General features: G+C 44.3%; 1 protein-coding gene across 1 annotated transcript in view; it reads left to right on the top strand.

Moving 5' to 3' along the window:
- Positions 1 to 3,608: 3,608 nt before the first annotated feature.
- Positions 3,609 to 15,046, top strand: part of RAB38 (RAB38, member RAS oncogene family) — a 28,252-nt gene continuing 16,814 nt past the window's right edge. The window contains exon 1 of the mRNA XM_033146095.1: positions 3,609 to 3,869. Coding sequence (XP_033001986.1) covers positions 3,662 to 3,869 — 208 coding nt within the window. The 5' untranslated portion in view covers positions 3,609 to 3,661. The remainder of the gene's footprint in view (positions 3,870 to 15,046) is intronic.

The following is a 15,046-nucleotide window of genomic DNA, read 5'->3' as shown; positions in this document are numbered from 1 at the left end:
GTGCTTGTGCCCCGAGGAACGGAGCAAGGAATTGTAATTGATCATCTGCAAAATCCGCAACATCAGCAGCCATGTTTGGGAGACTTAGCTAAAGGAAATATCCGTGCAACAGATAAGAAACATGTTGACCTAGTATTCCGCGCTCTGTGTGTCTGTCGCAGCTATCAGAATTCTTATTCTTATTGCTGGGGGGTGTGCTTTCCCCTAAACAAGGATAATCAAACTGCAAAAAATGCATCAAAACTGACACTTTCGCAATGCATTCTTACAGATTAGGAACGGGTACTATGTGAAACAGGATGCGGGTGGTGCTGTGGGTTAAACCACAGAGCCTAGGGCTTGCCGATCAGAAGGTTGGCAGTTCGAATCCCCGCGATGGGGTGAGCTCCCGTTGCTCGGTCCCAGCTCCTGCCCACCTAGCAGTTCGAAAGCACGTCAAAGTGCAAGTAAAATGAGAAAATCTGAAAATAAAATTTATTTTAAAAAATTAGAATCATAGAGTTGGAAGGGACCCTGAGGATCATCTAGTCCAACCCCTTGCAATGCAGGAATATGCAGTTGTCCTCTATGGGGATCGAACTGGCAACCTTGGCCTGATCAGCACCACACTAAGCTACCCAGACAACTCGACAAAGCTGAATTGTATGCATCCCCACCCACAGGCTGCAAACACACCATGCGTTTAGAGCTCGCGGCTCCAATGAATCCTGGGAAGTGTAGTTTACCCTCACATCAAGACAATTCTCAGCACACCTAACAAACTACAGTTCCCACTATTCTTTAGGGAAAGTCGAGTGCTTTAGAAGTATGGTGTGTGTGTGTGTGTGTGTGTGTGTGTATATGTGCAGCCATAGTCTTCAAATCCACTGGGAAGTCTGAAGTAGAACCACATTCATGTGTGAGGGTTACAACAGAAGCCTAAGGCTGGCTTGAACTAAACCGGATGAGAGGCTGGCCAATTCAGTCCATGAAAAGGCATATGACAAGGGAACCCATTATGTGCAAAGTCCATTTATTGTATAACTAAATAAGACCCAGTGCTTTTTGAAAACTCACCAGGTTGTGTGTGTGTGTGTGTTCCCCTTCTCCAGAAAATGAACTATGAAACAGGATAGAATTAAACTGCTATAGTCCAACATATGGTAATCCTCTTTCCATGCAAAGACAGGCCACCCCAAGTTGGTAAAACAACAACAAACAACAACAACAACAACAACAACAACCACAGACTTCTAATTGACTTGCTTTGTGTTTTGATGGTTTTGTTTGTTTGCTTGCTTTTTGTTTTAAGAATAATTTAAAAAAAATCAGTGAAATGATTAATAAAAATATAACTCCCAGGGCAGGGCATAGATCTTTCTAGCACCAACCCGCAAAGTAAACTAATTGCCTCTTGGGATTGTGCAAGAGACCTGTTGTATATTTATTTATGCAAATTCTTTGTCTCTCAGCCAATCAGTAAAGTGGGTATTTAGTGAGTCAAGAACCATCACGCTACAGGCAGGCATGTTTGATGACTCAACAGTCCTTTCACCCCCAGAATGTTTTGATTGAAATAAGATGAAGCCCTAACCCAAACGGATTGATTAAATCTATCTTGCCGCAGAGAGAATAATGCACTTGTTTGGTTTGTTTCAGGTTGCTGAGTTGCGTAGAACTTAGTAAGTGCCATGTCTAAAAGGGTCTTGAGTGACAACACACACACACACACACACACACACACACTGTCCTTGCTTGTATGTATATGGCAGAATCAAATGTAGGCTCAATGAGACTTTCTCATTTGCTAGAAAACTAGCACTTGATTGTGTGTTTATTACAACTACTATTACTAACGTTTGCGACCATACTCACTACAAAAGAAAATGCCTCTTCGCTGCCAGAAGAGAGAGAGATCTTCCGTATCACAGATCTTCCAAATGTGCAAAAACTAAACAGTAAAACAGATTTATTCTGCACGCCTAACAGAAGATACAATCGTTAGCCATTAAAAAGAGAGCCAGTTCACCAGTATGTATTTCTACTGGGTACTAAGCTTTACCTAATGCTGAGAACTTTACTTTAGATCTTCAATAAGCAGGTTCATTTCATTAATAAAATTAACTTCCATTGTTTATAGAGCCATTTATATTTTGAAAGACTTGATTGCATGGGGGCGGGGGTGCTGGGGGGGGAAGGAGGGAGCCTTGCTAAGAGGTTCCATGCCAGTACTTGCCATTTTTTCAGGAATTAAAAAGGCACATTGTCGGATCTAACGGCAATTGAATATTTACCATGTAGGGAATACAGCTTTGGCTAAATTGCTATGTCCTCAGCTGTGTGTAAGAAAACAGAGTGTGGTATGCATATGAGGCCAGCAGCTTCTAAGTATGTCCTCTTGTAAAAAGAGAACCACAATTGAATTTTGAACTAAATCTCCATTACAAGTTTGTTCGTATCTCCCCACCTAATCAATCTTGCAGGGAGGTTGTGAGAGCTTGTCTCCCATTTGCAGTGTGATCCCCTGGGTGCCCTATTTGCAAGGAAACTCAATGGCACATCACCTGATTTGCCTGCAGAAGGTTCACAGAGCTACAATTCTCAGAGCAGCTTAACAGTGCCTCTTCACAATAAACCACAAAGGATGTACAAAGTTGCGGACTTTTTAATTTTAGAGAAGAGGCGTCATGATATACAACCGTAACATTAGGCACGGCATGGAGAAAGTGGATAGAGAAGAGTTTTTCCTCCCTCTTTCACAGCTGTAGAATTTGCGGGCATCCAACGAAAGCGAATCTTGAAAGATTCAGGGCAGATGAAAGCAGGCCCTTCTTCATGCAGCGTCGTAGTTAAAACAATGGAACTCACTGCCGCAAGATTGGCAGTGACGGCCACTAGCCTAAAAGAGAATTAGACAAATTAAGGGAGGAGAAGGCTATCCCATGGCATAGGAGCCAACTCCTAGGGGCTGAGATCCCTTTGCCCCCCCATAAAATATTTGAGCGCCCCCCCCAGTTGATAGGCATTGCCATTCAAATGGTGTGCATGGACTGTATCATGTGATCAATTACGCAGGGCGAGGTTTACCTGCCCCCCCCCAATTTTTATTCAAGTTGGTTTGGCACTCCTGATCCCAGGCAGCAATGCTTCTGAACAGCAGTTTCCGGAAACCACAGAGCTCTTGCGCTCGGCTCCTGCTTGTAGGCTTCGCAGAAGAGGCATCTGGTCAATCCCGGTGAGCCCAGGATTCTGGACGAGATCGAGATGGGCCATTGGGCTCATCTAGCAGGGCTCGTCTTACGTCCTTGAAGGCAATTTTCCCAGGCTGCTGCGTCTGATCCGCACGAAGCATATATTTAAAAAAAAAAAAAAAAGTCGCGCCAAACTTTGCCAAAACTTCTGGCAGCAGCGGTTCCCTCGGTTGGGGATCCTTTGAAGCCATAGCCATCTCTTGCGACGACCTTGGACCGCTCTTTCGCTCGCTTGCCAAGGGGTGTCTCTCCCCACCCTCGACCCCACCCTCGCCCGCCTTTGGGCCCTCCCCCTCGGCCTGCCTTCCCCTTCTCCCTGGCGAGCTCGCGATCAGATCCCGGGACCTGCGCGCCAGGGCAGCTGGTTGGGCAGCGCCGCGGCCGCGCCGTCGGAGGAGGAGGAGGAGGCGGCGGCGGCGGCGAGGAGGGCGATGCAGAAGCCGGCCGGCCAGAAGGAGCGCCTCTACAAGCTGCTGGTCATCGGCGACTTGGGCGTGGGCAAGACCAGCATCATCAAGCGCTACGTCCACCAGAACTTCTCGCCGCACTACCGCGCCACCATCGGCGTCGACTTCGCGCTCAAGGTGCTCAGCTGGGACCCGGAGACGGTGGTGCGGCTGCAGCTGTGGGACATCGCGGGTGAGTGCCGTGGGGGGGGGGGGAGAGGTGATGGGAGGCGGGGAGTGGGGAGCAAAGGTAGATCCGCCTTTTGACTCGGGGTGGGTGCGCAGGGGGTGGGAGTCAGAGGTAGAGATAAGTCTCTCTAACTGATCCAGGAGGGTGGTGGTGCTGAGGCCAGTGCTTACTTGCCTTCAGGGAATTGCGTGAAGTGATAATAGTAGACCCGCTTAGAAGCTGTCTTCTAAACTCTCTGGTTGGAGCCTGCTAAGCCCTACTCAGAGGAGACCCAATGGGATCAATGTGCATGGCTCCACTTAAGTGCATTGGTCAGCTCAGCCAAAGACATGACATGTTTACTCTGTGATGCTGTTGCCCTCAAGGAAGTAATAATAAAATCATTTGTCAAAACAAAAAATAAAAAAAATTCCTTCCAGTAGCACCTTAGAGACCAACTAAGTTTGTTCTTGGTATGAGCTTTCGTGTGCATGCACACTTCTTCTGATACACTGAAACAGAAGTCACCAGACCCTTATATATAGTGAGAGAGTGGGGAGGGGTGTTATTCAGAAGGATGGTGGGAATGGGTGATCGGCTGATAGGTGTGGAAAACGTTTTGACGACTTTTAACGACTGCAATTGGTCTTACAGGAAAAAGCAAGGGGTGAGATGGCTAAAAATAGCTTTGTCATGTATAATAAGATAAGAATCCAATGTCTTTGTTCAGACCAGGTCTCTCCGTGGTTTTAAGTCTGGTAATGAGTTGCATTTCAGCAACTTCTCTTTCCAGTCTATTAGTATTAAATATGCTGTAGAGTTTGCAGACTTGGAAGCATTTTCCACCCCCACCCCCCCCCGTTCAGGAGCTGTGTTCCAAACTTATGGCGTGAAGTGATCCAGCTCGGTTGAATCGGTTGTCCCACAGAGCTGAGTGTGACTCACTTCACTGTGTCAGGAGGATTTCAGCCTTTTGTGCTCTCAAGCCTTGTTTATTTCAGTTAAGAAGCTGAGCTTATGCAGTTTACTCGGTTGTAAGGCCCATGAGTTCCATGCACGTAGCGATGCTGTCTTAAAACACTTTCAAGTTCAGCATATTGAAATCAGTGGGATTTAATTTGGCTGGATCGCCCCATTAATTAATTAATTAATTAATTAATGGATAGTCTAGCCAGAGTTAAGCATTTTAAAGCCCCTGCTGGTTTTCATTGGAGAGATTTAATGTGTGTAACTCTCTGCTCGGAATCCACGAGACTTTAAAAGTGCCTCTGTTTTGAAATATTTACTCAATGATTATTACAGGAGCAAAACAAAAGAAAAAAACCTCAAACCATTATGGGTTTGTTTTTTTTAACCTTTATTGGCATAAGTTTAAATATAGGCATACAAAGTCATCCCAATACATTAAGAATCCAAACACATAAAATATATATAAAAGGCTTGGTAGCCACCGCTGAATAAATCAGACAGATATAGCTTTAAAAATCTCGGCTAAGTATCCCAAAACAATCTTGGTAGTTTCGAAAATATCATCCCTTAACAAATACTGGGTTATAGATGCTTTATGTAATTGTTTAAATCACACACCCCCATCCAGTTTATGATAAATCAAATTTCCATTGATTTCAGTAGGAATCCAGATATCTAGATATCTCTACTCTAAGGTAAGGCCAATTGAGTTAAATGGGACTTACTCCCGGATAAGTGTATGTAACATTGCAACCTTAAGTATATGCATCATCTCTTCCTTTGAAATTAGGAATGCTTAATCTTGGTTGGATCTTGCCTTTAGAATGCAAGCTCTTTGATGCAGAGACCTTCCTTTTGCACCCATTATTCTAGCTGTATAGGTAAAGGGACCCCTGACCGTTAGGTCCAGTGGCGGACAACTCTGGGGTTGCAGCGCTCATCTCGCTTTACTGGCCGAGGGATCCAGCGTACAGCTTCCGGGCCATGTGGCCAGCATGACTAAGCCGCTTCTGGCAAAAAAGAGCAGCACACGGAAACGCCACTTAGCTTCCTGCCGGAGCGGTACCTATTTATCTACTTGCACTTTGATGCGCTTTCGAACTGCTAGGTTGGCAGGAGCAGGGATTGAGCAATGGGAGCTCAACCCGTCGCGGGGATTCGAACCGTTGACCTTCCGATCAGCAAGCCCTAGGCTCTGTGGTTTAACCCACAGCACCACCCACGTCCCTATCCAATTCTAGCTGTAAACAATAGTTAACAGCTTGCCGTGAATGCAGAGATCGCTCCCACTTCATTTCTCCCCTAGTGCAAGTAGGAGCACAAACCCTAGTTTAGTGGGATTGTGGATTGCTTCACTCCAAACCATGGTCTCTTCCAGGCAACCTGATTTGCTTGCAGAGAGGTCCAAAAGCAACTTTTTGCTGAGCATCCATTTGTTTGGGGGAAAGTTAGATGACATTACGTCAGGCAAGTGCATTTTTCCGTCACTTTCCTTCTCTCAAAAAACTTGCTGTTTTTTGGGAAGTGGGTTTGTTGCACAAGAGCTCCAAACCAAATTTAATTGTGCAACCTGAGTTTGCCTGTATCTGACTGAATCCCACCTAAAAATAACAACAGTTTGGAAGTTCCCCGCAACTGGTAAGCCAAGAACAAACCTCAGCTTCACCACGACTCCTGGGTTGTAACATTAAACCATGGTTTGTAACACTAAACCATGGTTTGTTGCTTGAGCTAGGGGAGGAGCATTTGCAATTAACCATTTCTTATGGTTTTACTGTGGCACACAAAAACAGCCTGTCAAGCATGATGCGCATTCCGTAAGAAGCAATGATAACAAGGAAACTGGTCTGTCTCCCAAGACAAACAGAAGTCAACCAACCAACCATGGATCCAACATCTGGGGCTTCCATCAGAGGGAGAGAATAGACCATTTGAGATGGTTTCTACCTCCTATCCTGCTCCAAAGGGGTCTCCGTAGGGATCTGCAGGAGCAATCGATGAATATCACTCCCCACTCTCCACCCACAGGAACATCCAGTTAGTGGAGACCCTCTCTGGGCAACTCTGGGTGCAACCCATTTATGTTTCTTAGATGCATGGCTAAGAAATGTCAGGTGTACCCTTGAAAATATAAAGTGCAATCGGCAAATGGGAACGAACCTGTGTTTGCAGCACTTTGTGTGGCTGCAGTCCTCAGCTGCTGCTCTTGACTAGAGAGTGAGCCTCACTGAATTCAGCTACTGGCTCTGTCTAAGCTTGCACAGCCAGGGGGGTACATTTCAAAGAATGCTGAGCTCCTACCCGTTCGATAGAGCTGAAGCACGCACAAGAGCGTAGGCTCTCTGCACGATCAGAATCTTTACAAAAGTCACATGCTTTTTAGCTGCCGCCCTCATTTTGCTCCAACCACATCTCTAGCCACCAAGGAAAAAGCACGAGCTAATGAACATTTTTTATTGCAATAAAATAGCCATCAGATAAATGGATTCTTCAGCGACCATCATGTTCTAGGCCAAATCGCTGCAGTACATTGAAGAAGAAAATTAAAAACTGGTTGCATTTGGCCCTTAAATACAGGAAGGGTCCATGTCTGCCTCCTGAACTGGCTCTGTTGCAACTTACCTGGATGGGCAGGGTGGTACTGAGGTTGGGGGTATAACAGTTGCAATGGTGGGAGTACTGGAGTGGCTCTTTGGGGGCAGCCCTGAACTCACCCCTGCACCATCCAGGGATGCTGCAGCAGCACCTGTGTTGAGAATCAGCTCCACAGCCCAGTCATACCTGCCACTCCCACTTACATAGGAAACTTCATGCATAAAGTGCATTACAGTGGTTCCTTGGTTCTCGAACTTAATCCGTTTGAAAAACACTTGTAAATCGGAACCCTTACTTCCAGGTTTGTGGTGTTCGGGAGCTGAGTTGTTCGGGAGCCAAGCCGTTCGAGAACCAAGGTAGCACTGTACTTTGTAGTTTCTGGTTTATTTCTGGTGTGTTGACTTTACTTGCCGCTCCGGAAGTGTTGCCCTGTTCATGCATTCTACATAATTCTTATGCTTAATTTCTTGTTTTAGACCGCTGATGCACAAGACCTCTGGGTCTACATCACATGTTGCAATATATTGCGGTGCTTTGGCCTATTACAGAATTGTCATTGAAATATTTTTTTTATCCGATAGTTGTTGTTTTTTAATACAATTCGTTCTACTTAAAAAAACAAACCACAAAAACATGTGGTTTTTCCCTTTTGCTGTAAGGATTCTCTTTCTCTCCCAACTGCACCCCTGGCCATTCCTTCGGTACAATGTCAAGAAAAATATGTTTCAGAGGCATGCATTAACTGCCTCTACAAAAACAACAACCTATAATTCAGTATTCCTCAAACGAGGAAATTTTTTTTTTGGGGGGGGAGGTAGCTACAGCTTTAATTTCTTTAAACTCTACTCTTACTGATTCCCCCCCGCCCCGTCTCTCCCTAGAATTACATAAAACGAGACCAGGGAAATAAAATTCCTAACGTTCTTTTGGAATTAAAGGATTTTAGGTGCTTGTGCTGTGCGTTTGGCAGGGCCGATACGAACAACAATTATGCAATGGTGTCATTTGCATCTCATCCCTTTGACGTTGCACACACATACCTGGCTTGTTAAACTGCCCCTATACCCCTAGAATCCTGCACTAGCGCTAAGTCTTTAGCATTCTTCTTACATTGCACCGGCGGCTACTGGGTTCATTTCATTGGGTTCCTAAGTGAAATCTCTGGCTACGTAGGAGGAGTTCGCCTAGTTGCCTGTTCCTATTCCGCTGTTGCCCCGCCCACGGAAACTACTCACGTGGGGAGGAGCCACGCTGTCAACTGTTCTAGTGGAGGCTGATATGCAGGAAGGCAGAGAGACCAACAGTAGGCGGAGCCAAAGCCAGTGTCCCATTTTCCAATGCAGACCAGCCTTCTTTGGTCTCCACCTGACCACCTGGGGCTCTTCTCTTGAAACCAGGTGGAAAGAAAGAGCCCCGTTGCATTGTCAGCTCCCATGCCAAAACAGAAAATAGGCATCTTCTCTCTGCATGCAAAAGTGCAGGATTTGTTGTTGTTGTTGTTGTTGTTCAGTCGTTCAGTCGTGTCCGACTCTTCGTGACCCCATGGACCAAAGCACGCCAGGCATGCCTATCCTTCACTGCCTCTCGCAGTTTGGCCAAACTCATGCTAGTCGCTTCAAGAACACTGTCCAACCATCTCATCCTCTGTCGGCCCCTTCTCCTTGTGCCCTCCATCTTTCCCAACATCAGGGTCTTTTCTAGGGAGTCTTCTCTTCTCATGAGGTGGCCAAAGTACTGGAGCCTCAGCTTCAGGATCTGTCCTTCTAGTGAACACTCAGGGATGATTTCTTTAAGAATGGATAGGTTTGATCTTCTTGCAGTCCATGGGACTCTCAAGAGTCTCCTCCAGCACCATAATTCAAAAGCATCAATTCTTCATCGATCAGCCTTCTTTATGGTCCAGCTCTCGCTTCCGTACATTACTACTGGGAAAACCATAGCTTTAACTATACGGACCTTTGTCGGCAAGGTGATGTCTTTGCTTTTTAAGATGCTGTCTAGGTTTGTCATTGCTTTTCTCCCAAGAAGCAGGCGTCTTCTAATTTCGTGACTGCTGTCACCATCTGCAGTGATCATGGAACCCAAGAAAGTGAAATCTCTCACTGCCTCCATTTCTTCCCCTTCTATTTGCCAGGAGGTGATGGGACCAGTGGCCATGATCTTAGTTTTTTTGATGTTGAGCTTCAGACCATATTTTGCGCTCTCCTCTTTCACCCTCATTAAAAGGTTCTTTAATTCCTCCTCGCTTTCTGCCATCAAGGTAGTATCATCAGCATATCTGAGGTTGTTGATATTTTTTCCGGCAATCTTAATTCCGGTTTGGGATTCATCCAGCCCAGCCTTTCGCATGATGAAAGTGCAGGATAGTAGCTCAAATTTGGACTTGCTTATGGTGTTTGGAAATCGTAACTTGTCAGAAGAATGCAAGGAGAGCCTACCATGGCCCTTTTGGTCCAGCATCCTGTTCTCATAGAGGCCAACCAGCTGCCCGTGAGGACCTGAGCGCAAACTCACTTTCCCCTCCTGTGGTTTCCAGCAAGTGGTATTCAGAAGCGGTACTACCTCCATCCATAGAGGCAAAACATAGTCATCATGGCTACTGGCAACAATTGACAGACTTAGTCTCCATGAGTTTGTCTTAATACCATCTAAGTTGGTGGAGATCATTCGTCTCCTGTGGAAGCAGGTTCCCTGTGCTGCATGAAGTAATTTCCTTCATTATTTTGAACCTTCCAATATTTAGCGTCATTGTACAGGCGAAACTCGAAAAATTAGAATATCGTGGAAAGGTTCATTTCTTTCAGTAACTCAACTTAAAAGGTGAAACTAATATATGAGATAGACTCATGACATGCAAAGCGAGATATGTCAAGCCTTTATTTGTTATAATTGTGATGATTATGGCGTACAGCTGATGAGAACCCCAAATTAACAATCTCAGCTTTGGGGTTCTCATCAGCTGGACGCCATAATCATCACAATTATAACAAATAAAGGCTTGGCATATCTCGCTTTGCATGTCATGTGTCTATCTCATATATTAAACTACAGTAGCTAATGGAAACAATTGCTTACATAAATGGACTTTTCCACGATATTCTAATTTTTCGAATTTCACCTGTATGTCCACATTAATGTTAATGATGATGATGATGATGATAGTTTATTATTAATTTCCCCTGCCACTCTGGGCAGCTCCCAACAGAATATTAAAAACATACTAAAACATCAAACATTAAAAACTTCCCTAAACAGGACTGGTTTCAGATGTCTTCTAAAAGTCAGATAGTTGTTTATTTCCTTGACATCTAGTGGGAGGGCGTTCAACAGGGCAGGCGCCACTACCAAAAAGGCCCTCTGCCTGGTTCCCTGCAACCTCGCTTCTCGCAGGGAAAGAACCGCCAGAAGGCCCTCGGGAGTTGGACCTCAGTGTCTGGGCTGAATGATAAGGGTGGAGACGCTCCTTCAGGTATACTAGGCCAAGGCTGCTTAGGGCTTTATAGGTCAGCACAAACACTTTGAATTGTGCTCGGAAACGTACTGTGAGTTCTAGTGTTAGCATGATTACTAATCATTGCTATCATTGGGAAGAATTGTAGCAAATGTTAATAACCTGAATGCATTAGAATAGCAGTGCTATTAAAATGCTCTCTTTTATAAGTTGGATAATATCTAAGGAGAGAGCATCATAGAAACATGGGAAGATGCCTTACACTGAATCAGACCATTCTATTCAGCTCAATATGATCTACTCTGACCAACAGCAGCTCAGAGGGTTGAAAACGGGGCCTTTTGAATCAAAACAGAAGCTCTACCGCTGAGCTAAGGCCCTTTCCCCATGATTTTTACAAGGCTTCCAAATTGTGCAAGGAAGACTTGTACAACATCATGTGCTGGAAGATCATATGATGTAGCTTTCAGGCAGATCGCTGAAGATTTGGAAGTAATTATCAAAAATGCTCTGGATTTTAATGAGCTGCACAACCTTTGAATTATGCCACAGGGCAGAAAGAATTACTGCACTGTATTTGCAAGAGCAGAGTTTTGCTAAACTAGGGGTGGGCAACGTTTTTGGCCACATGCAGAGGTGAGTGGTTGTTAGGGATTGCACACACATGCACGATTGCACGAACCCTTCCCTTCCCTTCTCTCTCTTTCTATTTCTCTCATGCACAAACCACTTATGATTTGTGGAAATCATACTTTGTTATTACATCAGAGCTGGCCAACCGCAGCTTACTGTTTCTGATATAATAATAAACTATGTTTTCCCACAAAAACAGAAGTAAAGCAGAATGCAGAAAACAAGAAGGGACAGAGATGGGGAGAGAGAGTACGCATACACAAGTCTTCTTTGCGTAACACTTAATGGACTTCACATTACAGATGAGCTGTGTTTGAACATAGAACACCGTGGTTGGTTTTCTAAAGTATGGTAAGCACAGACCATGGTTTGTTGTGATATCTGGATTGACTTGAGTCACTGTCTCACACCAAGATCTCATTTAGTATTAGTCAGCTGGTTAGCATGTGGTTCTAAACCATGGTTAGCGTGGTTCTAAACCATGGTTAGCACCATGTGGATGAACCTCATCGAAGCATCAGACTTACACACTCCTTTAACCTCCTCCAAGCTGTGTGGGACAATGACCTCTGCTGAGCTTACTTGCAGTTACAAAGGAAGCTGTGAATACGGACTTAAATCAAGCAATGGTTAGTTGCTTAACAAGCCAACTTCAAACCATGGGTTATGAAGCCGGCTAGTTTTAGTAGGCATTGTTTCTTGAAAACCAGGATTACCGGTAATCATTCTCAAGTAATGCTTAAAAGTAAACTTGCCAGAGTCTGTCCTAGTTGGCTTTCTAATGCTTGTTTACAAAATGCTGAGCCAGTTCATTAAATTTTTGGCTACTAACTGACTCAGATACAGTATATACATTACTTTTGTAGGGCTATAAGCTTTAATCAGTACAGTACAAACATTAAATTTAGCTAATTGGTCAGTCAGCTAAATAATTGGTTAGGTCGGACAGTCCAATTTTTGTTCATTATTTGGGGTGGTTGATACGGGAAGTCGAGGTTAATTTGGTTCTGCTGTAATAGAAAACAGAAAAGAGAATATCAAAGATGTCCTTTGCATCTAAGGGATCACTTTTGTTAATTAAATTGCAGCTTATCTTAATCTTCCGTTGATATCTCAAAAGGAAACTCTATTAAGATTCCAGTACTATGGAAATGAATTTACATTGAATTGATTCAGTAGTTGATTAATTGGTTAAAAGACCATGGGGAAGAGATTTTCAACCGCAATCACACGGGGTGTGGCGTGGGGTATCAGCAGCTTGGCCACCCCACTAGCTCAGGTTGAGTGAGGATACTTAGTATTAGCATGTGCACAGTCTAAATATTAGTGTGTATGTTAATGACAAGTCTCTCTCTTTTTCATCTTCGTCTTCTAAGCATTTTAATCTCTGTGCCTCACATGGAAGGCGGCCTCTGTAATGAATGGATGGGTTCATTTTCCATGCCTGCCAGTTTCCCCTTCACAAACAGAAGCCTCTGGGAACCCAGAGATACTCTTCAAGGGCTTAGAAAGGCTGTAAGGAAAATATGAGTATTATTATGCATTAGTGTGGAGTGCATTAGAGAGCACCTTTTCTGGAGCGCAAACAGGGATTGCGTGCAAAAGTGAGATAGTCATGGCGCTTTCTTGGTCACAGTCCCCTGACAGAACCCTCTTTTTGTAAAATGGCGAGGGGTTTTCTTCCTTACCTCTTGCAACTGGGAACACGTTGTGTTTCATGAACAATGCCCTCAGCGTCCAAGCACCAGAGGTTGCGTTGTGACACACGGAGAGCCACCCACTGGGAAGTTCACAGGTTATCTGCTTCATTTTGTTTATTTAGGCACTTAAACTCTGCCTTTTCAAAGCAAAAAAGAAAAGTCTCCTCAAAGCATCTCACTGTTTTAAATGGGAATAAAATGCAATTTTTAAACAGTAAAAAAATTAATATGGCAAACCATGGAGTAGGGTAGTAAGAATGGGGCGTGGGTGGTGCTGTGGTCTAAACCACTGAGCCTCTTGGGCTTGCTGATCGGAAGGTCAGCAGTTCGAATCCAGAAGTTGCTCTGTCCCAGCTCCTGCCAACCTAGCAGTTCGAAAGCACACCAGTGCAAGTAGATAAATAGGTACCGCTGCAGCAGGAAGGTAAATGGCGTTTCCGTGCACTCTGGTTTCCGTCATGGTGTCCCGTTGCACCAGAAGTGGTTTAGTCATGCTGGCCACATGACCCGGAAAGCTGTCTGTGGACAAACGCCGGCTCCCTCAGCCTGAAAGTGAGATGAGTGCCGCAACCCCATAGTCATCTTTGACTGGACTTAACCGTCCAGGGGTCCTTTACCTTTTTACCATAGTGTAGTAATATATTTAAAGCATTCTTGTGCCATTCTAACAGACATGGCTTCCCTCCATGATTCTTGGGAGCTGTAGTTTGCTAAGGGTGCTGCGAACTAGAGCTCTGTGAGGGGCAGCACCCTTAACAAACAACAGCTTCTGGGATTCTTTGGGGGAAATAACAAACTAGGTGAGAGTGTTTTAAATCTATGGCATGGATGTGGCCCCAATTACTTTCAGTGGAACTACCTTGAATATGGGTATTGCCTAGTAACAACCCCAGAAAATAAGTCTCTGAATGTCCTTGGTACATACAAGAAGTGCAAACCAACCGCATTTCATGTCAATGGGCTTACTCTGGAAGACTTTCCCTGGTTTTGTTAGTGGAAGGGTGAAACTATTTTGATCCTCCACTACAGACATCCAAAATCTCTTGAGATTGCCATGCCCTCACTCTCAAGCGGCTGAGCTAGCCGTGACAGGGGGAAACCTATGTGAAGAATCAGTTCAATTCATTCATCAGTTTGTTGCAGAGTGTGAGGGGTGGAGAAGTTAAGGATAAGAGAATCATAGAATTGAAGAGTTGGAAGGGAACCAATGAACTTGAAGTCATTGGTTCAGGTCCTACCCTCCGTAGCAGGAGAAAACAAGCTTGCTGCATCTTCCATGTGCCACCCTTAGGAAGATAAATGGGAAGGCTTCACTGAAAGTTCACATGGTCTTTATTTCAACCGTTCAAAAGGCATAGGGGGGCAAATCAAAGATGCCTCTGAAAAGGGCAGAAGGGAACATGATGATGGTTGGGGTATTGGGCTTCATGAACTAAACGAGATATCTTCTTTTCGGCTCACAGGTGTTTAAAAATCCCATGCTCATTTGTAAGTTTGTTTGTAACAATATTAGAGGAAATACTAAGCAAAGATTTATTGGAAAATGGGAAATTTACAAAAATTATGTGTTAAAATACAACAAAAGTTTTGTTAGCATGCCAGCATTTGAGGGATAAGGGAAGGGAAGTAAGGCAAAGGAAAGACGGTGGGGTAAACAAATTTTGAAGAATGCACTGGATAGTAACCATATGAGAAAGTGTTGTGTTGTAAGCATTCAAAGTGAAACCTAATCGAAGCAAAGGGATTTGTCAGGAAGTCGGACTAAATTTATATATATATTTTTAAATATTTTTTCCTGCTTTTTTCCCCTCTTTCCTTTTCTTTCCTCCCCCTTTTTTCTTCTTTTGTTTTTC

This window comes from Lacerta agilis, chromosome 4 (genome assembly GCF_009819535.1).
Source record: "Lacerta agilis isolate rLacAgi1 chromosome 4, rLacAgi1.pri, whole genome shotgun sequence".
NCBI lineage: Eukaryota > Metazoa > Chordata > Lepidosauria > Squamata > Lacertidae > Lacerta > Lacerta agilis.
This window is presented reverse-complemented; position numbering and strand designations above follow the sequence as displayed.